This window comes from Myxocyprinus asiaticus, chromosome 44, assembly GCF_019703515.2.
Source record: "Myxocyprinus asiaticus isolate MX2 ecotype Aquarium Trade chromosome 44, UBuf_Myxa_2, whole genome shotgun sequence".
NCBI lineage: Eukaryota > Metazoa > Chordata > Actinopteri > Cypriniformes > Catostomidae > Myxocyprinus > Myxocyprinus asiaticus.
This window is the reverse complement of record NC_059387.1, coordinates 9,702,045-9,726,684: the sequence shown is the minus strand read 5'-3', so window position 1 is coordinate 9,726,684 and position 24,640 is coordinate 9,702,045. Positions and strand designations below refer to the sequence as shown.

Genomic DNA, 24,640 nt, shown 5'->3' with positions numbered 1-24,640 from the left:
TGAACATCATACATGTTAACTTTATTTTAGTGTCATAAAATCGCTTTCAGGGTTTACCAGTGTTGTGTCATCATGGCAATGAAGCTGGAAAGTGTATATGACTTTATACAAGTAAGGATAGTAAGCAATTTTATCACACTAAAATCATGTTAAAATGTATAATGCATATGTCATGTGGCTATACTTTTGAAACAATCCTGCCAAACAGCTTGTGCAACATTACATCATCAAAGTGTGGACTTGGAGGAGGAGTGCGAGATTTGGGACAGGGCCACATACTTCTTTACTTTGAGAAACCATTCATTCATCACTGTTTGCCCACCTATGATTGCTTTGGCGTATCCATGTACAAAATAGAGAAAATAGACTAACCTGTGGCTCCAAGTGTAGTAAAGCAGTATTCATCATGAAGCTGCACGTATATTTCTGCCATGTGGTAATATTTAGGTTTGGAGCACAACTGCATATGACAGCAGTCTGTAATCTCCCAGAATCCCCCAGTCTTTTTTTTTTTTTTTTTCTCCACTTTTCTCCCCAATTTGGAATGCCCAATTCCCAGTGTGCTTTAAGTCCTCATGGTGACTAGTGACTCGCCTCAATCCGGGTGGCGGAGGACGAATCTCAGTTGCCTCCGCGTCTAAGACAGTCAATCCACGCATTTTATCACGTGGCTTGTTGAGCGCATTACCTCAGACAGAGCGCGTGTGGAGTCTTCACGCTATTCTCCACGGCATCCACGCACACCTTTAAGAACCACATTATAGCGTCCACGAGGAGGTTACCCCATGTGACTCTACCCTCCCTAGCAACCAAGCCAATTTGGTTGCTTAGGAGACCTGGCTGGTGTCACTCAGCATGCCCTGGATTCGAACTTGCAACTCCAGGGGTGGTAGTCAGCGTCTTTACTCGCTGAGCTACCCAGGCCCCCAGAATCCCCCAGTCTTGACACACAGGCAGCTGTTGTGCTGTCATTAAAATGCTGTGAAAACATCTGCCACCCCACCAACTGCGAGCACAAATAAATATGCTGCCTTCCTCCAAGGAGCCTTTAAGAATGTGTGGGAATTTAATGAAGCCAAGCTCTCGACTAACATACTTGGAAATAACTTGCATCATGCATATGCATTTTGGAGCTAAGACCCAGATCAATTTCAGACCCCCTAAGTCTGAGACCAATACCAGATCTCCCAAGACCCAGACCAGACCTGGATGTCAGATTTTAAATAACTTAAATCGAGAAAAATACTGTGGAAACATCTTTTACCACAACAGTTGCGAGCACAAATATACAGTACACAGCATATATAAGTACGCTCTCTCTGAAACCTAACAAGTTCAGCTCTTTCTCTTTACAAATAAGACCTATTTGGTGTTCATGTATAATGTAGTGTTTAAGCAACTCTGGTTTATCAGATACTAATGAAACATGTCAACACTAAACAAGAAAAAATGAGTTTCTTATCAAAATGTTAAAAGGCCATGTTGCAAAAACGAGTACACCCTCCTGAAAGTTGTAATATAAAACTTAAAATGTTTTCTGATGCTGGTTGAGGGACATTGATCAGCAGATTATTCTTTTGAACCATCACACTCAAATAGACATAGTTGGTTAAAGTGTAAAAGTTTTACTTATCCCATTGAATCACTCTCAGACTCAGTGCTGACAACAAATGGACCACATGTGAAAGAATTGTAAATGAAGAAATGTATTTAATTGCACAAAAGGGGACAATATGGTACAAGAGTATTAGCAAGTCACTGTTATTGATTCAAAACACAGTAGCAAAAGTGATACAGAAATTCAAAAAGGATGGACTTGTGACAAAATTCCTGAAATGGTCAGACCATCGCTGTCAGCATTTACCTCATGATGAGCAATGTTTGCTAAGAATTGCCAAGTGCGTGCCTCAGAGCTGGCAAAAGCTGTGGGAAACCAAACTGACTGCGTGACTGTTTCATCTCATACAGTAAAACATACTCTGCAAAGAAATGGAATGCATGGTTGTCATCCATGCATGAAGGCACTGCTGAACCCAAAGCATAAAAAAGCTTGTTTATCCTTTGCCAAGGCCCATACTAATAAAGGTGCTGACCTTTTGAGAATCTATAAGCTGGTCTCATGAGCCCAAAGTCTTTTTTTTTTTATCTGTTGGAATCCAAAATGCATGGTAACCACAGTGATGTGCAGTGGTGGTAACGTTCTTATATGGGGATTTATGAGTGCTGAAGGTGTGGGGGAATTGTACTTCATCAATGGCATCATGAATTCACAGATGTTCAGCAAAATCTTAAAAGAGAAGATGTGACCCTCTCTCCCCACCCTGGGCTTTCGGGCACTTTTTTACCATGACAATGATCCATGAACATTATTCCAAACCACTGCTGCATTCCTATGGATAAACAAGATAGTATGTCACCCAACCTCAACCTTATTTGAGCACCTGTGGTATGCAAGTCAAGCATCACTCCCCATTAAAGACATGACAATATGTCATGAACTTGTACACTTGATGTCAAGAAGGGTCAGAGGTATTTAAAAGTTATGGAGGACTTTCTAAGTACTAAATATTGCACACTATTTGAATTTATTCAGGGGTGTGCTCATTTTTGCAACCCTTTATTGATAACATACACTATATTGCCAAAAGTATTCGCTCACCCATCCAAATAATTGAATTCAGGTGTTCCAATCACTTCCATGGCCACAGGTGTATAAAATGAAGCACCTAGGCATGCAGACTGCTTCTACAAACATTTGTGAAAGAATGGGCCGCTCTCAGGAGCTCAGTGAATTCCAGCGTGGTACTGTGATAGGATGCCACCTGTGCAACAAGTCCAGTCGTGAAATTTCCTCGCTACTAAATATTCCACAGTCAACTGTCAGTGGTATTATAACAAAGTGGAAGCGATTGGGAATGACAGCAACTCGTAAAATGACAGAGCGGGGTCAGCGGATGCTGAGGCGCATAGTGCGCAGAGGTCGCCAACTTTCTGCAGAGTCAATCACTACAGACCTCCAAAGTTCATGTGGCCTTCAGATTAGCTCAAGAACAGTGCGTAGAGAGCTTCATGGAATGGGTTTCCATGGCTGAGCAGCTGCATCCAAGCCATACATCACCAAGTGCAATGCAAAGCGTCGGATGCAGTGGTGTAAAGCACGCTGCCACTGGACTCTAGAGCAGTGGAGACGCGTTCTCTGGAGTGACGAATCACGCTTCTCCATCTGGCAATCTGATGGACGAGTCTGGGTTTGGCTGTTGCCAGGAGAACGGTACTTGTCTGAAGGCATTGTGCCAACTGTGAAGTTTGGTGGAGGGGGGATTATGGTGTGGGGTTGTTTTTCAGGAGCTGGGCTTGGCCCCTTAGTTCCAGTGAAAGGAACTCTGAATGCTTCAGCATACCAAGAGATTTTGGACAATTCCATGCTCCCAACTTTGTGGGAACAGTTTGGGGATGGCCCCTTCCTGTTCCAACATGACTGCGCACCAGTGCACAAAGCAAGGTCCATAAAGACATGGATGAGCGAGTTTGGTGTGGAAGAACTTGACTGGCCTGCACAGAGTCCTGACCTCAACCCGATAGAGCACCTTTGGGATGAATTAGAGCGACGACTGCGAGCCAGGCCTTCTCGTCCAACATCAGTGTCTGACCTCACAAATGCGCTTCTGGAAGAATGGTCAAAAATTCCCATAAACACACTCCTAAACCTTGTGGAAAGCCTTCCCAGAAGAGTTGAAGCTGTTATAGCTGCAAAGGGTGGGCCGACGTCATATTAAACCCTATGGATTAAGAATGGGATGTCACTTAAGTTCATTTGCGTCTAAAGGCAGATGAGCGAATACTTTTGGCAATATAGTGTATCTTCCTGTTTTGTTATTAAATGTATGTGTAATGCATTTCAATTTTGTAATCTTTGCATGAATTTTAATAGTAATCATTTAGAAATATAAATATCTCTTTATGAGGGGATGTACTCATTTATGCTGTGTACTGTAGATGCTGTCGTTCTCCGAGGAACCTTTTGAGAAAGCATGTGAATGTAATAAAGCAGAGCTCTCGAATTAAATAGATGCAAGTTCCTGCATCATGCATGTGCATTTTGGAGTCAAGCCTGAACCCTCCAAGAATAGACTCTTTGAGGCCCAGAACCAGACCAAGACCGAACCCCAAGACCTAGAGCAGGGCCTGTCAGTCAAAGAACAAGGCTGTCCATTTTACTGAACTAAAACTGATGAAAGTACTGCATTTATTGCTAAATTTATTTTGGCTGAGTAGCCACAATCATTCTTGGGAATTCTTTTTGACCCTCATGATCTGTTGAGATTGATATTTACTGTTTTATGTTTGGAATCCTTGAGACTTAATTTCGAAACTAACCTCTTTTTTCCCCTTTAATAAGTACCTCTGACCTAAATAAAACCTAATAGGCAGATAGTATTTAATCTGTATCCTAACATTTTACCTCAAAGTCGGGCACTTTTCAGAAATGTACACAGATTCACAAGTAAATGTCTAAACCTGCTAGGCATTACTGCCTGCTGCACCTCTGCTGGTGCCTTCAGTTGTTCAGCTACAGGGCCATCAGCCGGGAGCCACCTATCACGAATGTTTCACCCCATTATTCCTGGAACATCTCCTGGTGGTGGGGCAGCGGTCAGGGATGTCTCCCTTCCACCCCCCGCAGCTGGACACCGGATCCTTTTCATTGCCTCTCGTTCTTGCTCTCCCATCAAGACGTCCAAGGCCTTTTCTCTGTTAGAAAAAACACAAGCTATCAATCTCTGCCTACCACCCGTCTAGTGCCTAGCCTTAAACCAATCCTCCAACAGATTATGTAGGAGAGCGACGTGAGAGACGAGCCGCGAGACTGCGTCAGCCGCCCCTCCAATATCTAGCTTGGCCTGGTTTCACTCCCCTACTCAATCCCTCTCCAGAAACACCCGGATAAGGAACGAGTGGGTCAGCGAAAATAATTCCTCTCCACCCCTTTCCTCTTCTACATGCCACCTCACCAAATATATCACAATTGTTCCCAATTCCTACTTTCTCACTTCTGCACACCCCACTTTTCATCCTTCCTTCTTAACCAAAGCCAGAAGCTCCCTTTTTCTGCTTCCTCTGCCATTTCCTTCAGAGACTTCTTCAATGCTGATCAATTGATATTCCAATAAACCCTTGACACCCAGCCTCCACAGGGTAAGTGGCAGCCCTCCATCCATTTTCCCTGCACTCGGTGGCCAGATCAGCATATTTTAGCTTCTTCCTCTCATAGGCTGCCTCCAGTCACTCTTTCCATGGGACAGTAAGTTCAATCAATATGACTTTGCTAGCTGATGCCGACCATAACACAATGTCTGGCCTCAAGGAGTTAATGGCGATCTCAGAAAGAAATTTTACCTGCTGGCCAAGGTCAGACCACCATTGACTAATCACTTCTTCCATGTGCCAGGATTGACCTTTCCTCCCTCCGTGCCATGCCTTGTGTGGCACCTCCCTTTTTAATAAACTCAATGTACTTCCTCTGAGGAGCATGATGGCCTATGTTGGCCTTTATTCTACACACCTCAGGGATCTCTGCCTGCTTTCGCAGAACCTGATTATGCCACCACCTGTACCAACCTTGTGCAAAGGCAGTCTTGCACCCAGCCAGCATGTGCTGCAGTTGCTCTTGGGGCCTTGCAGAGGGGACAACTCTCCTCTTTACCATACCACAGAGACAAATTTTCAGGGCTTGGAAGAATGTCATAGGTGGATCTTATTGGAAAACTTAGCCAGGCATGGGGTATCTTCCACAGGTCAGCCCATCCTAAAACTCTGTTAGATACACCTTCCCATACTGTCCTGTGCCCTTGCTGCTGCTGGCTGGCTGATTGAATCATACCCTTCCTTTTCCATGTTAGTTACTTCAGTCACTACCATCGCTTTCTTCTGTTTTTAGAGGCTGCTGACCACAGTTTGGGAGCCATCCCCCATCCAAGGCCTGCTGTACCTGATTGGATTCTTCCAACATTCTCCTGTTGCTTCAGTATTGAAACTGCCCTGTTTACAACCTCCTCTGCCTTCCAGGCACGGCCTGTTCAGACCTGGGCTTAACAAGCCTCACTGACTGGTCTGTTGAATCCCTCAGTTCTGAGAACAGCCTGGTCTTCTCCTGCTTGTAACCCAGGATGATGGACTTTAATGGCAGTTGTAAGGCATTTCTTCCAAACAACGCTACATCTGACAGACAACAAGGCAAGCCCAGCCATTTCCAGATGTAACTGTTGGCCTTGGTGTCCATCCTTGCCACTGCCACTGCAGTGATCTCGCACATCTTTAGTGGCCATATCAGGCGATGATACAATGTAAATTGGTAACACCAGACCTTGTATTTGCCTGGGAGATGACACTTGTCTATCTTATCCAAGCCCTCTTTCAGCTGCTTCAGAACCAACCCTGTCATGTGTTTTTCTGACAGATCTGCTGTGTATTCTCGCCCTAAACTTCAAATGGGTTGCCCTTCCAGCACCGGGATTCTTTCACCATCCACCTCAAATGACATCTGGTTGCTTCTAATCAATCCCCTTACGAACAGAAAGGCTACATGAATTTGCTGGCTTGATCTTCATCCTGGCCCATGCCAAAAGCTCTTCCAGTCTTTTTAAGAGCAGATAATAGAAACACACAATTTAAAAATATGATAAACAACTAGCAGAAATCTATTTCTTCAGTGTGTACAACAGTCAAATAATTTTTTCCAGTGAAAATTCATTCCATTATTATGTTGACTTGACAAAAATGTTTGGATTTTCCAAAATCCCTAAACCAAGACCAACATTATCATTATCGAAAACATACTTCAAATTGAAGCATCAGGTTGATACTTCATGATTTTTCCTTATCTTGTGAGAACTGATTATAAACAGAATTTCATAACAAAACTTCAAAAAATTCAAACTTGATAACAGGCATTTAACTGTCCTTCAGTAACAAATTACATTACTTCTATTTGGGGTCTCAGAGACTCCAGATATAAAACATTAAACTAAACAGAACTTTGATGTTAGCTTGACAAAGTCTTGTCTGAAAGTTTAAAGTAGTTTTATACCATGGCTCTCTTGAACGCTTTATTCTGATTGGTTGACCATTTTTTTCAGTTATTTCAAAGAGCTGTACAGGCTACCACAGCAAAATAACCAATTAAAACAAAGACATTGGTTAAGTGTATCGGATAAGAATGACAAACAATGGGTCTGTTCCAAAACATAGTGAACGTCCTCCGGAGGCAGCATTTTAAGACATCATAGGCTCCCTCCTCTGTTCCAAAAGGTAGGTATCTTAATTATGCTGCCTCTTAAAATATCTCATTTTGGGCAAATGCTAAGGTAGCATTGTATCCTTCCCCGGGTAGGTGATCCCAGAATGCACCGTGATGAGCTTGGCGTAAAAATATATCCAAGATGGCGGACGAAGCAATATTATATATATATATATATATATATATATATATATATATATATATATATATTTATATTTATATTTATATTATATATATATATATATATATATATATATATATATATATATATTTATATTTCATAAATTTACTTATAATCCTTTCACTTTGGAAAAGTATCAATAAATAGCAGTTTAATATGATACAAAACTGACTGTTTTACACAAAATGTGTGTTTGCTGTGCGTATTTATGTTCATTAGAGGATCGCGTGGTTCCTCTTGCATCACCTCTATTGAAATCAGTTGTGAGTCGAGTCTCCTGTGCACTGCCGCCTATGTAGAGCATTCCAAATTGCTCTCTTATGAGGCATCATTTCAGTAAGGATGCTGCCATAGAAGACAGCTGCCTATGTAGGCAGGAGACAGCGAGGTAGCTCACTAAGTTTTGGAACAGACCCATTGACAACATTGATGTTGGTTATACAGACATTATAACCATCAGAAAGCCAGTTATCTAGATAATCAGACAGACAGATACATATATCCATCAGACAGACAGATATATATTTAGAACGATAGATCAATAGATAGCTAGAACGAATGACTGAACTAACGAACGAACGATAGATACGCAATAGCAGATTAAAGGCATTTTGTGGGTTTGTTTATGTTTGAATATTTGACAAGTGGAGTTTGAATAGTTTTGGCATGTTTAAACATTCTGTCAATGTAAGTCTTTGGGATTTGTCAGATATTTGATCGTACGTTATACAAAAACCATAATTCTAATAAGATAGAAAAGTCATAGCAACCCAAGTCAGAACAGTATGAAGATCTGTGCGAAGTTTGGTGGATGTAGCTTGAAAGTTCTAAGAGGAGCTAGGGACAGCGATGAGACCCTCAACAGAACGTGTTATTGGTATAAGGTGCCATATCTAGTAATCAAGGTAATTATCACCTTTAGTATGCTAGAAATAGACTGCAGTCCTGTCTGTTACCACAAAGGGGGTCCCACACCAGCCACATCTGGCGGACGACATGGCGCATTCTAAAATTTGAAACTATAGCTTTCTATGAAGGTATGCACACCGCCGCCCGGCGTCTGTTGTCAGTGCCCAGCTACGACTCTGGATGCTGCTCAAATTTCTGCCACGCCACGGAACGTAACTTGCATAGCTTCCCATTAAATTCAACTCGAATCATTATCAAAGGACATAGATTATTTACTCTAGACATCACTGGATGATATATTGTGAGTATGTCTCTTTCATATTGCCTACACAATGTATTTTCAGTTACAAATGTCTTTTTGTGGTTTGACAGCTTGAATAAAACCTATTCAAGGCTACAGTACATACAGAGAAATTGCATAATAAACGTCGCCATTAGTTTGCGCAGTTACACCTGTTTAATACACTAACCTGCAGACTCATCAACATCACTTTGTTCATTCTTGAAGATGTACAAAAACCTTTGTAACAACTTTTGACTGCCACCTGCACCGCATCGAAGAGTCCTGTCCTAGCCGCGATGTGGCGTGGAGCTTCTCGTCCGGTGTGCGACTGCCTTAAGATAAAACGCAGATCTAGACCACAGAATACAGACTCCAACTCTGGCATTTACTTCTCTTAGGATTCATTGGATGGAATTAAGAAGGATTGTCACTGTCCACTGCCACATAATCTGTTCAGTTTTCAGATCAGTCTGTTTAGATCTTTTTTTTATGTATTCCTACACTTTGTTACACAGATGTAGTTTGGAGGTCAGTTGGGCTCGAAGTTCCTGGTCAAATAGTGATGATGGTGAGGGACGTTGTCTGTTCTGGGTGAGTTTGCACAGGTGCCTCCCTGGAGTGCGATGTACCCTGCGTGCCCTGCTGATGTCAGGCGAAACAGAGAGAGCTGTGATGGCACAGCACAAACTCATCCTGAGGACAGTCAAGAGCATCTCCAGCTTTGGCAGAGGACATGGTGAAACGCTGCTGACTCCACACAATTGTTTTCACTTGTTTGTCAGTGCCATGTAATGGACAGTATTAATGTGACGATATAGTTTTTGGTACAGAACCAGGCCTTTTATGGTCCTTAAACTATTGAAACATCAAGAATTTTAATTTTGGGTCACTTACTGTGGGCCAAGGGCGCTTTCAATGTAGATCGGAGTCTGTTTGACGTCAGAGTTCAGCTTGATTGACGTCAGTTGTCTTGAAAACTGTCGTCTGGGGAACTGTTCACGTGCCTTTGGCATGAAAGCGATCCGGCCTAAATTGCGGAAACGTGACCCACTATTGTTCGCTTTATAATTGCCTGTTGTAGTATGATACATATCTCATTGCTGTTTGTGTTAAGGTTGATGGTGAAACCAGAGGCATAAAATTTGATTAAAAAAAAAAAGGCTCCAGCTGCACTCCTCCTGAGTTATTACTGAGATTCACTAGTACTCACCTTGATGATGCCATTGTACCGCAATTTGGAACCAAATAATACAATGTGAAAAGAGACCTGTGGGGCCAGTGCGAGGGGGGTGAAATCAAACTTTTGAACTGTAAAAGCAGCCTTGTGAACCAGTGTAGGGGAGTAATTTAACAATTTTAAGTAGTGTGACAGTAGCTTAGCTGTAGAGTTAAGCAGAGTATGTTTGTCTATTAACTAACTGCTTTGTCTAATGCTTTGTAAAATGCACAGTGACTAAATATTTTATTTAATATATATATATATATATATATATATATATATTAGAATTTTTATTTTTTTTTTTTTTTTTTTTTTGGTGAATTCAGCCCTCCAAAGTAAATTTAACTATCTTCATATTTGTTATAGCTTTAGGAAATTTTAACATAAACCACATTATGGCAAAGGTCAAATATATTATGAAGGCAGATTTTTACTGAAAAGTTTAAATATTTTCTTAGGATAAAGGTATTTTTCATAAAATGACATGCATGTGTTTTAAATGTCTTTTCTTTTTTTTTTATTATTATTTCAGGTTTTTTTTTTTTTATTATTCCAACCCCAATTCTGAAGTAAAAAAAATGAGACCGTATGGAAAATCCTAATAAACAAAAAGGAGTGATATGTAAATTTGATTTATGCTGTGCTATATTGAAAGCACTACAACAACACATTATTTTATGTTTTACCTTGTGAATTATAATTAATTAATTATATTTATTTATTTATTTATTTATTTTTAATATTCACTCATTTCAAATCAGATGATTGCAACACACTCCAATAAAGTTGGGACAGTCAAGTGTTTACCACTGTGTAAAATTGCATTTGGGCACAATTTGAGTTTAGCATTCCCCATTCATTTATATGCAGGCCTTCAGCTGCATAATTGCACAGGGCCTTCTTTGCCGTATTGTGTGCTTCATAATGTGCCACACATTCTCAATTGGAGACAGGTCAGGACTGCAGGCAGGTCAAACTAGCAACCACACTCTCTGCTTACACAGTCATGCACTTGTAATCCGGGCAGTATGTGGTTTGATGTTGTCCTGCTGGAAAACCACTTCTGAATGCGTGTGATCTCCGATCCCTCAGATGTCACTGTCTTAAAACCCTTTTGCACGTGAGTTTCTCCTGTACTGACGGATCCCCCAGTGTGAGTTCTTTAATGCGTGCTGTAATAAAACAAAAATGTCACTGTACACTTCACAGCAGATGCACTGGAGGTCAGATGATATATTAGCAAACATATAAAGTGTTTTTTAGATGTTTATCATCACTGATTATAATAGATAAGATGCGATTATGAACGTGATTGCCGTGTGTGCGTGCCGCCATAACAGGCTCGTCTGAGATGCCAAACGCCTCGCCTTGAATGTAGATGAGAGTAGGCGGCTGCAGTCAGGGGAGCAGTGAAATAAGTGCTGTCAAGTCTAGTTTATTTGGTGATAGTGTGAATGTTTGTAACTTAAAAAAATAAAGATATTGTGATGTTGAAAAGACTATTTGAGCAGTTGATTCATTATGACAACCACTTCAGTCTCTGTCTGCTGGTTAAAATTAGCATGAATGCAGTACCTTTCACATCTGTGAGTGCCCCATTAATGCAGAAAGATATGTACACATTTTGGAGCAACATATGCTGCCATCCAGACGCCGTCTTTTCCAGGGCAACCCTGTATTTTCAACAGGACAACGCCATACCACATGCTGCCCAGATTACAAGTGCATGGCTGTGTAAGCAGAGAGTGTGGTTGCTAGATTGACCTGACTGCAGAAATCTGCAAAAATCGGTGTTACAGCGAGGCACTTCATTTCTAAAGTATAGACACAAGACATAAACAATATGCGTGTTTACATGATTTTAGAGTGATAAAATCACTTACTAACCTTTTCTGTGTAAAGTTATAGCCAATTTTACAACTTTGTTGCCATGATGATGTAATGTCAACAAACCCTAAAAATTACTGTAAAAATTACAATTAAAACAACTTTACAGCTCAAATAATACGAGTTTTAACAGAATAATTAATGTGATGTTTTATGAAATGATAAGGTGCGCAATTCTGCCTTTTAAACCCTCCAAAAATGTGCCCCCATTCACTTTCATTGTTAGTGCCTCACTGTTACCTAAATGTTTGCTGTTAAAGAAAAGGAGGGACGAGTCAAAATAAATTTTTGTGGTAATCAATATTATACCACAAATGCTGTCGATTAAGCTTAACTTGTATTGAACTCGCAACATTCCATTAATAAGTGTTATCAGAAGAAATGGTGATGTTACACAGTGGTAAACACTCATCTGTCCCAACTGTTTTGGAGTGTGTTGCAATTATCTGATTTGAAATAAGTGTACATTTAAAAAACAAAACAGAAATTAGTTCACAAGGTAAAACATAAAATAATGTGGTGTTGTTGCTTTCAATATAGCACTGGGTGAATAGAATGTACATATCACTCCTTTTTGTTTTATTAGCACTTTCCATACTGTCCCAACTTTTTGGAATTGGGTTTGTACGATATTTGTTGGCAAAATATATTTTTTAATATTTTTGTACAGTATGTTACCTTATCCATTTTGTTGTTTCATGAATCATTTTGTGCCTCAATTGTTTTACTAAAATTTTGCATAAAGGCGCGGTCACACATACCTTTGCACGCTGAAATTCTGCGGGCAAAATACAATCATCTCAATGGGAATCCATGTGATTGTAAATTTAACGCTTCCGGTGGTGAAGAATTTCCTTACACTGATTTCACCTCGAGTTCAAGTTTGGTGAACTTTGACAGGCGAAATCGCCGCGTTGACCAATAGGAAGTTGCTTGGTATGGTGGTGACCTCTTTGTGGCCAGTACTTTGTAAACCACTACATTGAATATTCACAGTGGACATAGAAATCATTTTAGCTGTGAGTTTTTAATTGAGCTCTTTTTAACTTAAGTCTCACTAAGTATAAAGTGCATTATAAAGGCTGTTTAAAATTATATTTTTGCTGGTTGCACAAGCGCTCATCGTCCGCTCACGCTATCGTCGCTCGCTGAATTTTGCCGTGAGAAGGTATGTGTGACCGCGCCTTTAGGATCTGCTGACGTAGATTTAAAGAGAGGTGTAGATTTTGTTTTGATGGTTATGATCGGGGGTTGAGCGGGGATCGTGTTCCCCCTGTCCCCTCCCAATGTTCATATATAACCTACGCCACTGGAAGGCAGATTCTATTGTGACAACTTACCCCATATAGTGTGACAGTGTACCTCACTATTGGGGCAAGTTATCACAAAAAGTCAACATGTTTTTAATTACCTGTATCTTTTTCCCCGGGCATAAACGTGTTAAATGACATGTTAAAAAAAACTTTTTTTTATTTGTATTTTTTTTTGTAGTCAAGACTTTAAGGTATGTGGCTATACAGAAATTGACTTTAAAAGATAAACCTACCCTGAGAAATATTCAGTAGAGAAGAAAATGTGACAACTAGCCCCAGTCTCTCCTATATTTAAGAATGATAGCCCCCATAAATAGCTTCAATGTAGGAAGCTACTTTTTGATATTAGCTTGTAGTGTTGGTAGCTACTTTAGGATTGCTTATCTGTAGTTTTGCTTCTTTAAATTAGGAGTAGCTTGTAGTTTGATAACCAAACGCTCCTCAGAACCAGAAATGTGTTGTTGTTTTGAAGAAAAGGTTTGACAGAGTTGCAGACACAAGCTTAAAAAAAGTATCAAACCAACCATTGAATCTTTTGCTCTATAAAAAAAAAAAGGAAATATTTTTAGGTTTCCTTCCCGTTTTTGAAAAATTGACTAATCGTGCTTTCACTCTTATGAGAAACAAGTCTGAGAAAGCAGTACGGCTGCACAATTAATAAAAAAACTAATCATGATTACGGTTATGGCTGCCACGATTATGTAATCGTAAAAATTGACAAGTACAGCGTTCAATTTAAGTCTGCACCTGTTGCATCAATGGTTCTGTTTACAGCATGTTTTTGCAGCAGTTGAGTATTCTAATGAATCACAGCCATGTCTGTTGAGCAATGAAACGGCAATGGCCAATCAGAGCCACTTAAAATTAGTCATCCATTCTATCAGTAATGACAACTGATCCTAATGTGCAAGTTTTAAACCGTCTGAATCACCAGATGCTTGCTTTATGTTCCACCTCTGTTCGTGGTGGCACACAAAACTCAATACTGAAGAATCATCACCTGACACTCGAAAAGAAGCTGTAATACAAATCCGAAAAGCACTTTTTGGAATTATTTTGGATTCATTGCATATTGCACCGCTCGCTTGCAACATAGATGGTAAATGCATTGCAAATGAGCAACACGACCAAACTAAAACGCTCCCTTTCTAATCAAGGCATAGACGCGGTGTAAATAATTGATTTATTATGCTGATTAGACAGCTTTGTTTTTAATGAGAGCATTTGCCAGAGTGTAGAACTCTGTTTGGCGCATCAGTTAGCTCACGCTGAACTCTGGGGCTCAAACAGTGTAAACTGCAGTGAGTGACAACAGTCATTGTAATAGGAAAGTTCTTCTCGTTGCTCAATTTCTGTGTATAGTTTATTTAAAATGTAATAACACTTTAGATTTGTCATGTTAATAATTATGCCAATGCGAATTTGATTTGTATAAAATAGCAATAATATAATTCAGCTGTTAGGTGCTTTTTGGAGCTTCAATGTTCTGGTCAACATTCACCTACATTTTATGGACCTAATGAGATGAGATATTCTTCTAAAAATCTGCGTTTGTTTTCAGCAGAAGGAAGAAAGTCATACACATCTGGGATTGCATGAGGGTGAGAAAATGATGAGAGAATTTTCATTTATGGGTGAATTATCCCTTTAAGCTCGAATTTGCATGCAATGCACACAAATATCTTGAAACAAATTATCACTAAATGCATGTGCACATTACGAAATTCTCATCAATTTTCTTAAAGGAAAGTTGACCCAAAAATGAAAATTTGGTTATTTACTTACCCTTATGACTTTCTTTCTTCTGTGGAACAAAATAAGACATTTAGAAGAATCTTCACGCAGCTCTTTGGTACATATTCCTTTAATGATTTGAAAGCAATCTATTCTTTGGTAAATGTCATTCTCCAACCAGCAAAAATGTTGCCAAAAAAAAGATTTATATAGTCATTTAGTTCACACCAACTTGAGAGCACGACACAGTTTAGAATCAGTCTGACTTTATTTTTACTAAATACTTGACTTAACTAATACCAGCTGGCCACTTGACTCCTCAGGATGCCACCTAGACCATAATGCAGCTTGCTTCCTCACCGTCCTATCAGTCATCTGGCTGTGCTTCCTCAGGATGCTGTGCATGGCTGCGTCAATGCCCAGTGTGTCTCTTTTTAAAGAGAGGTTATAGACAGGAGACTCAGGGAGAGAGGCTGAAGATGACATATGGTCTGTGTCACAGGGATGCAGGGCATATTTACAGAGGGCCGCCCATGCTCCGAAATGGATCTTAATGTTCCTCTTTGCTGAGCCATCACTATGAAAAATGAACACGTGCATCCCCTCTGCCAACCTTGCATCTTTTCCTCTTATCTTCTGCTCTGACTTTCTCCCCCCGACAGGCCGGCAAATTGCGGCACATTCCAAAGTGTCTTCATAACTGATGACTTTCTTGACACTTTTTGAGACGTCTTTAATAGTGCAGCCGGTGTCGTGTTTAGCCGAAACATCGGTCAAAAACTAAATATAGAGCAGGTGAAGCTGCAGCAGTGCTGTTGAGGTGAGTGTGAACTGCAGGAGTTTTGCTGGAGTCGTTTGGCACTGTGTCAACAAATTTAACTCACGGGTGGTTAAGGAGGAAAAGATTATGCTTCTACAGATAAATCAAAGCTCACATGGCATGGGCCATTTCTCTGTTTCTGGGCAGAACTGGGTGAGGATAACGAAGAACCTGCTTGATTGTTTCCTGCATTTAGGCATTTGTTGCTGCAGCTGTTTCAATTTATACAACAGTTTGTTTCAGTCCTCAAATCTGATTGGACAAGAGGCATTCCAAGAGTGCTGATATACTGTGTATGACCTGTGCTAGAGGTGGAGATTTTGTTTTATCACTGCGACATTACATATTTACGGCAGTAGGTGGCAGTGAGCGTCAAAACTGCTAAAAACACTCAAATACTGATTCATTCACGCACAAAACACCATGATGAGAACATTGGCATCATCTCTCACTCCATGATCACTCACAGTGGAATACTACATCTCTAAAGCTGTGAAGTATAGTTAAACCAACAGCTTCACTTTATGTAGGTACAGTATTTGCACCATTTCTGAGAGTCGTGGCAATTATTTTGATGCACTGTTTTTCCGCACCACTCTTCAAACCGAGCACACTGTTGTTTTTCCATTGCTTACTGTATGTAAACCTCGCGTTTTTTTAGTTTAAAAGAAGTTAAAAAGAACTTCAATTGTAAACAAATGTGTAATCAGTGAAGAGCACGATTCAGAGGTTGCACATTTCCCTCTAACATTTCATTTTTACTCCACTGAAGTTAGGTTTGGGTTGGGAGGGTAAAATATGCATTCCTCTTCACTTTATTATGACCTGTACAGCTGAAAACATCTTACTTCACAACTCACTTTTGGCACCCCTCTGTGGACATTTCACTGTAAAAATGGAGCTCACACATGCTCATACGCCCAACAACACTTACTGATTTCACTGTAAGGTCAGTCTATAGCAGCACATAGGCCAACCGGGAAAATCCCGCCTCTCCCGATTGTCAATCCACCCCAAACCACACTGCTTTCTAGATAAAACTGTATCAGCCAACAACTAATTTCAACATACGGTACCCATCACCAACATTGGATGAGATGTTTAATTAAACTGAAGCTCTTTACTAAATCCATAGTGGCCAAACACTTCATTTTAGGCTTTATTGTGGTGTAAAGTCTGTCCTCTCAAAGGTCATAGCATGTTCCAAAAATGTTGCATCCACATCTTCTTTTGATGGACACAGCACATGCAGTTTTCATATACAGTGTGTCCTAGCACATCATGAAGGACGCATCTTTCTGGCTTGACTCTCTGTTCACTATTGATTTGGCCACTTTCAGGGCTTGACCTCTGCTGAAAACATGGACAAATAAAGATTACAAAACGTCCTTTGGACTTCAGAGCACCTCACTGCCTTAATTACGTGCATATCTGCCATTCAGCTGCGTTTTTCTAGTGCCATGAACTCCCACTCATCATTTTCTGTTTAAGTCATAACCAAGAATCTCCTTTAACATTGATGGTCAGTTTTTAATTTTAATTGTGTAATTTCTGCGCCACTAGTACTGAGTCACTGAACAGAGTTGCAAAAACAATGACCATTTTCAAACAGGTTTCCCTCATCTGCCATTGGTCTGCCTATCCCTTTAAGCTAAAATGAGAGGAAATATTTTGACATGAAACACACCTGCTTCAACTTTGTGTTAACTTTGGCAGCTCCAGAAATTTTGATCTCTTTCCATTTTTCCCACAGGTGTCCATAGGGAAGATGTACGAGATTCAGAAGACCATCATTGAACATGGAGATAAGAAGACTGTTTGATGTAGTTTAGTAATGATGGTCAAGTGTTCTCTGACTATAAAGGACTGCTCTTGGATTTGTGGTTGTCTTATTTGAGCGTCTTCTGTCAATTCTTCATGTGTCCTCTTTAAACAACTTTATCAGGATGGAGTCTGGCCATTCATAAGGGTGATGAAGTCCTTCATGCCTTTAGAATGGATATACCATCCACCTTCCTTGTTTACACAGTCATTTAAGATGCAGTGTGCCATGAACTGATATATGAAATGTACATATGTATTTTTTTTTTTTTTTGTAATAATGTTATAATAAATTTATGTCAGTTACATTTATTTGAGTTTTATTATTTGATATCTGGACAGCAATGGTTGCTGTATATCAGTGGTTGTCAACAACAGTTGCAGTTCTGTTCTGAGATTATCACAAACAGCAGAACAAAACTGCTCAATACAAACAATTAAATGCAACTAACCATATATGTTAATCACACATAGTTAAGTTACTAAAATCTAAAGGCTTATCAACTTTTAATAGGGAGGAGAAAATGCTTCCTATCTTTTGTTGTTGATGTCAAAAGCTGTAAATCCAGTCAAACTCTATGCTATTTTGGTGCAAAGTATTTTGTCAGCTGTTAATATGGCTATTGTTTTTTTTATTTTTATTTTTTTATTTTTTGTGGTGAAAGATAAACATAAATGATGATCAAAGCCAAAATATTAAAAGACATGGATTCTGATTTACTGTATAATCCATTGTTTTGTTGAGGGAATCAAAATGACAATTTTCAACTATGATTTGTGACAAAAATACAGGCCAAAAATAATCTTAGAAAGGTGGCAGCATCACTATATCATCATTTTGCACCAAAACAGTCATAATTTAGTCATATATAATCATTTTCCACCCTGTCTATGGCCCTCTCTCTGAAACAATTGGTTTCAAGCTCTCTGGCCCTTTAAGACTTCAGTGTAAACGGCCACTGTTATGATTGACTAACACCGTGCAGTCCTTCCAATACAGCCATTTTTGAAATGCAATCCGAAGAAAAGGAACAAACTCCACACAACATTATAAAAATACATTTCAGAGTTTAACACATAACATACACCTAACACATTTCATCTGAATATATTAAACTGTTCACTCAAGTAGCACTTTAAACTATAAAACAGTCATGGCATATGAAATATTCATGAATGAAATTGTTTACTTACATTTTTGTGATCCAATAGTGTTTTAACTTCCCCATCTTTCAATAACAGTTCATTTGCAAATCTTGAATCATAATGTGACTTGTTCACATACAATCCACACTGAAATGTTCTGAATACGCAAACGTAATACAATCCATGGTAATGTTGGGGTGCTTCAACAGGCCAAAGCAGAGAGCCTGGTCTTCACAGGAGCGACATCTCACACATCTTCCATGTTTGTTTACACAGAACAGCTTGTGTTTCTTCACTGGCAGCAGCAGAATGAGACACGTTTTTAAAGTTGAGATTGTACCGCTCTTAAAAAGTGGTGCACATCGCCAGAAAAGCATCAAAAAGATCAGAGACATCCATTCTAGAGCATGTTTACAAAAGACTAACAATTAAAATTAGCACACATGGGTTTCAAAAAAATTCCAGGATGCCTTAAAAGCAGCACAACAGCATGAGAGCAAATAGCAAGATAAAACAGGATGGGCGTCTCCTTTTTAGAGTTATAACTTAACATTTCGTCTTTTAAAAGCGGCACGAGATGTATGATAATGGTCAAAGTTGTTCATCTAGTGCAGGCTTATGTAGAAATACAGATAGGCACATGAAGGTGTCCTGTGTAAGTCTCCTTTGGATGAACCTCCCATGACAGGCCCTCTCACCTCTTCACCTGTCACTGACTGTCTGAACACCAGTGGGCCAGGCGTGCAATGACGGAAAAATAGACATTGATGTCTCACTGAAGAGGCAGTTATATACAGATGTGTTTGGTCCTTGTGATGTCACAAGTTCCACAAATTCCAAATAAATGCTTTTTTTTTTTTTTTTTTTCATGTTCTGAAACCTACAGTATGTTTTTTATTGTACAATGACCTCATATGTCAAAAGATCAAGGAAAATTATATTCCTCATGTCATGACCCCTTTAATAACCTTTTAGATTCTGGTTCAGAACAAACTTCCCTTTTTGTATCTTCATTTTTTTTTTAAGCCCTGTGTGGTTATATCCTAGAGATATGGGGCTCCCAATGTTGCTTCATCTGTAAATTGTTCAATTTTACCCTTTTCCAATGGTCAAAAACCAAACATGGGTCACGTGGTATGAAGATAGTTTTTCTTGTCCAACAAAACAAAGGTCTGAAGTGCAAATAATGTTGAAACTAGTAATGTACCTTTGACTTTTTCACATAAAAACAATGTCAAAATCTGTATTTTTTGAGAGTCTAAAAATACACTCTTAAAAATGTGACACAAGTGGCTCTTCAGTTCAGTTTTTGGATTTTCATGTTAATAATTTTGCATATTATCAGGATCAGAATCAGAATGAACTTCATTGCCAAGTGTTCTCACGTACACAAGGAATTTTTATTTTTTATTTATTATTATTATTTTTTTTTTTTTTTTTTTGGATGATAGGAGAAACAAGTGCACACAGAACATTACATTTAGACACAGAATATAAAACAAGGTAAGAGTATAAACAGACATACAAATAGTAGGACATATAACAGAATGGTGTATGTACATGTGCAAGTGTTAATGTATGTGCAAGGTAGGGGTATGTACAGTTATTGAATTAAATATGTGAATTTACATGTGTACATGAGATATGTATTTACATTATTGCACTATAGGGGAGTCCTGAGGCAGTTTAATTGTTCATGTGGAAAATGGCCTGAGGATAAAAACTGTTCTTGTGCCTGGATGTCCTGGTACTCAATGCTCTGTAGCGCCGGCCAGAGGGCAACAGTTCAAAGAGGGAGTGGTCAGGGTGTGTGGGGTCCAGAGTGATTCTACCTGCACGTTTCCTCAGTCTGGAGACATACAGGTCTTGGAGGGTGGGCAGGGGGGCACCAATAACCCTCTCAGCAGTCCTGACTGTCCATTGTAGTTTCCTTCTGTCTGATTTGGTGGCTGAACCAAACAGTTACAGTTCATTGTAATGTTAATACATTTCATGTTTGATTTTAAGCATTGTGTTGGGTTGCCACTTCATTCATAATATAAAATCTGTGTCCTGAAGCAGTTGACAACATGCACTGCTCTATATAGTCATTTCTAACCCGTTTCTACTCTGTGTATCATCCACATTGATCCGATTGTTTTAAAATAGCTCATTCTATTAGTTTTCAATCATTGATGATAAAAAAAGAGAGGCAGGTTGTGCATAGAAAAGCAAACAGTTTTGCTAAAGCATGTTTGTTCATAGTTTAATATGTGGCCCAGTTATAACTGTGTCATGTAAACAGAGATGGTGAGATCTAAATAAAATTATGCATGCAAATTTACATTTATTCATGAGGCACATACTTTTGACAGAGGCATTTTTGCATTAATCATTACAGTGTTCATGAGAATTAAAGTAACACTTTTTATTGGATATTTCATTTGGAGCTATTTTGGCTCAAAGTATTTGACAGGTAGTCCCATAACATTAAATCAAAATGTCAAACAAAATGTAAACATGAATACACACTAAATGTTCTCTTTGCTTTGAGGGAGATTTACTGTATTTAAATAGACCCATTCAAAGCAGTGATTTTTGAAGCCAGTTTAAAATATGAGTTTGCATACCATTTTGTTATGTTTTAACATCTTAAATCTTTGCATTTAAGTCAGATGTAATGCATTTGCTCTATTTAGGCAGTTAATAATATACATTTGATTATGTGTTAAGTAATGTAAGGGTCAGATATGCTACTTGCTGTTGACTTTAGAGGTAACTTCATAACTTCACCTCCTTTAAAATATATGGACTGTTTGCTCTCAAAAACTAAAACACCCACAATTAATGTATCAGTGTACAGTGTAATGTACTAATGTACAGGGATGTATCAGGCCTATTTCAATTAACTAATGTTCCATTTTTTTTCTAAACTCCTTTCTCCTCCATTTTTCAAAGTGTTGCATCAGTGTTCTAGCCAATATATATATATATATATATATATATATATATAGTAAGACAAGAGCTGGTTGTCATTTAACTCCAATAAATACTTTCAGGGTGGGTTTATTTTTGAAAGTCAATATAAAGAAGAAATCGAACAAATACAATAAGTGTCCACACACCTTCAGTGCTTGCCCCCAACAGTCCAGCCAAAGGGATTTAGTTCTTTCGATGTTTGTGATCCCTTGCACATGTTCGGAATATTCTCCATCCTTTCTGATATGCACTTGAAATGGAAGGTGGTCAGCATTTTCCATTAAGGTTGGCTTACTGGACCAACCCCAAATTGGCTAAATTATTTTTTTGAGTGATAAGGTGCTCTTTTCCTTACAATGAATGTGAATGGGGACTGAGGCTGTAAAGCTCAACAAAAAAAAAAAAAAAAAAAAAAAAAAACATTTAAGTGACATAAAAGTAGTCCATACAACTTGTGCACTTTATTCTAATTCTTGTGAAGCCATAGATTCGCTTTTTGTAATGAGCAGACCAAAATTTGTATTTGCTATTAGTTGTTATTTGCTGAAAATCTTCCTCTGCATCATAGCTCTCAAATCTCATGCGCGCTTGTATCATACACATCAAAAATCATTGGTGTTGCGTGTCTTGAGACAGTTTGAATTATACATACTGAATGCAAGCACAAGTTTTGAGAGTTACAGTGTAGGGTAAGACTTTCAGCAAATAACAGCTTAAATTTCAGTCTGTTCCTCAAAGGCTTAAGAATACTTGGTTTTGTCGTATATGACACATGGACCCGTTTTATGATACTTTTGTTGCCTTTGCTTCTTTTGTCACTATCTTTGTGTGGAAAAGAGCAGCAGAGACGTTTTGCTAAACATGTCCTTTTGTGTTTCATAGAAAAAAAGAAAGTCGTGCGGGTTTGGAAGGACATGAGGGTGAGTAAATGATGACAGAATTGACATTTTGGGGTGAACAATGCCTTTAAGGTACAGTCAGGTACAAAACTTCATGAAAGTGTGTGTTTGTGTGTGTGTGTGTGTGTGTGTGTGTGTGTGTGTGTGTGTTTATCATTTCTAAGGTCAAAACGCACCAAAGAATCCCTTGCATTGAAGCAGCGTGCCAGTGCGTAAAAGCGCATGCCCATCTCACTTTATATAAGCTTCAGTCTCACACGATGTCGAGCTGTACTTCAGTGAATAGTTCAGTCCATCATTGTTATCCCAAAATTCACAGTTATCATCCTTCATGTACACAGCGAAATGAACAGATGCGCTTGGATCCAAGAAGGGAGGCGTGTACACGGTGAAGGAGAAGCGCTCTCCGTGCGTTTTGTGCTCGGTGGGCATCAGAATGGCTTGAGCGTCCACGGAAGACAGCCAGTCGTTGAAAGTATACCTGACACCAACCTCTCTCCTGTTACTCGTGCTCATCGCTCTTACGATCCCACGCACATCAAACTGTGTGACCGTGACGCTTTCCAACGCGACGCAACAGCGCGTAAGCCGCGTCTCCAAGTCACCGGAGTCCACGGGCATCTTGAAAGCCGGTACCAGGCGCTCCTGTGTCAAATTTGTCTTGAGGTTTACGCACAAGTCATCCATGAAGTCTCGGTCGTGATTAAGAGAAAAACTTTTCAGCCTGGAGAGCACCTGGGCAGGAATCTGGGGATCTTCGTTGGTGCTGAAGTGTCTCACGCTGGCCAGATTTAACCCGAGCGCATCCGCGAACTTTACGCGTTTCCTGCAGTTCTGAGAGATTTGGTGGTAAAGGTTCACCTGCTCGGGATACGCAGGTAAGGACTTGGCTCTTCTCCTGTCTATCAGGTAATCGGGTATCTCCTCGAGTTGAAGATCGTCATCGGAGTCTATTCCGTTCTCCATCCGCTCCTCGTTCATTGTGTTCCTCAATCCAAGTCTGTAATCTCCAAGGATATAATCTGTCAGTCCAGGAGAACAGATCCTGAGGAACATGTACGAATTTATAACAACTCCAGGAGTCCTAACAACCCCCGAGGAACATAAATGTGCAGCCCTGTATTGGTTACGCCCACCCACTGGCGGGTTCCAGGCAGCTTGCATTGCTGTAGACTGGATAGATAAATAGAGTAACCTTCAGTGAGAGATGAATTTCAACATCTTTTATTTCCCCCACTCACTTTTGAAACAACATGAACAGTATGTGCAGAAAAGAGAACTCTATAAGTTCTCTACAGTATATAAGGCATTTTTACATTTTTCCCTCTTGGAAAAAAAAGAGTATCTCAGAAGTTACACTCCAAACCAGTACAATGAACATTTCAAATACAGTGGCCCCAGAAATTGTCAGTGTGAATCTAAAAATAAATGTCTGGGGACATATTTTTTTGCAAAATAAAAAGAAAGTAAAAACAAATAATATTTTGCCTGAAGACAATGAAAACTATTTTTAAAATTACATTTTTTAGATATTTTTTATAAAAATGATTTATTATATTATACTGTATTCTTATAAAGCTGGTGATATATAATTAATAATTATATAAAATCCATTCTTATTAAAATGATAAAAAAAAGTATTATTTAAAGAGTCAAGTATTTATACACCATGGTTTTTGTTGTGCTGCCTTTAATTTATGCTGATATAAATAAAACCTGTTGTATTACAGTCATTATTTTATTGCAAAACAGAAAATACTTTAAATCCTAAACTGTATGAATATAATTAGAATAGCCATTAAGAATAATGTGAATTAAAATGTGTAGATAGAGAAAAATAGTCCTAGAAATAGGCTTAATTTATATATATATATATATATATATATATTCTGTTTCTAAAAATAGGCAACATTTTTTGGAAAAAGATGTCTGTTCTCTTTTAAATTATAAAATAATTCTGTTCAATCTTAAAGGAATATTCCGGGTTCAGTACAAGATGTGTGGCAAAATGTTGATTACTACAAAAAAGATTACAACAAAAAATAATTTTGACTCGTCCCTCCTTTTCTTAAAAAAACAAACAAAATAAAAATCGAGGTTACAATGAGACCCTTCAATTATGGAAGTGAATGTGGCCAATTTTTGAAGGGTTTGAAAGTTGAAATGTGAAGCT

General features: G+C 39.0%; 2 protein-coding genes across 2 annotated transcripts in view; one reads left to right on the top strand and one right to left on the bottom strand.

Moving 5' to 3' along the window:
* Positions 1-18,004, top strand: part of LOC127434163 (LYR motif-containing protein 4B) — a 79,423-nt gene extending 61,419 nt beyond the window's left edge. Inside the window, exon 3 of the mRNA XM_051686699.1 lies at positions 17,397-18,004. Coding sequence (XP_051542659.1) covers positions 17,397-17,465 — 69 coding nt within the window. The 3' untranslated portion in view covers positions 17,466-18,004. The remainder of the gene's footprint in view (positions 1-17,396) is intronic.
* A 2,000-nt stretch (positions 18,005-20,004) lies between these two features.
* On the bottom strand, positions 20,005-23,917 carry LOC127434158 (protein phosphatase 1 regulatory subunit 3D-like). Its single transcript, XM_051686696.1, has one exon. The coding sequence runs from the start codon at positions 23,629-23,631 to the stop codon at positions 22,699-22,701; it is 933 nt and encodes a 310-aa protein (XP_051542656.1). The 5' UTR covers positions 23,632-23,917; the 3' UTR covers positions 20,005-22,698.
* Positions 23,918-24,640: the final 723 nt, after the last annotated feature.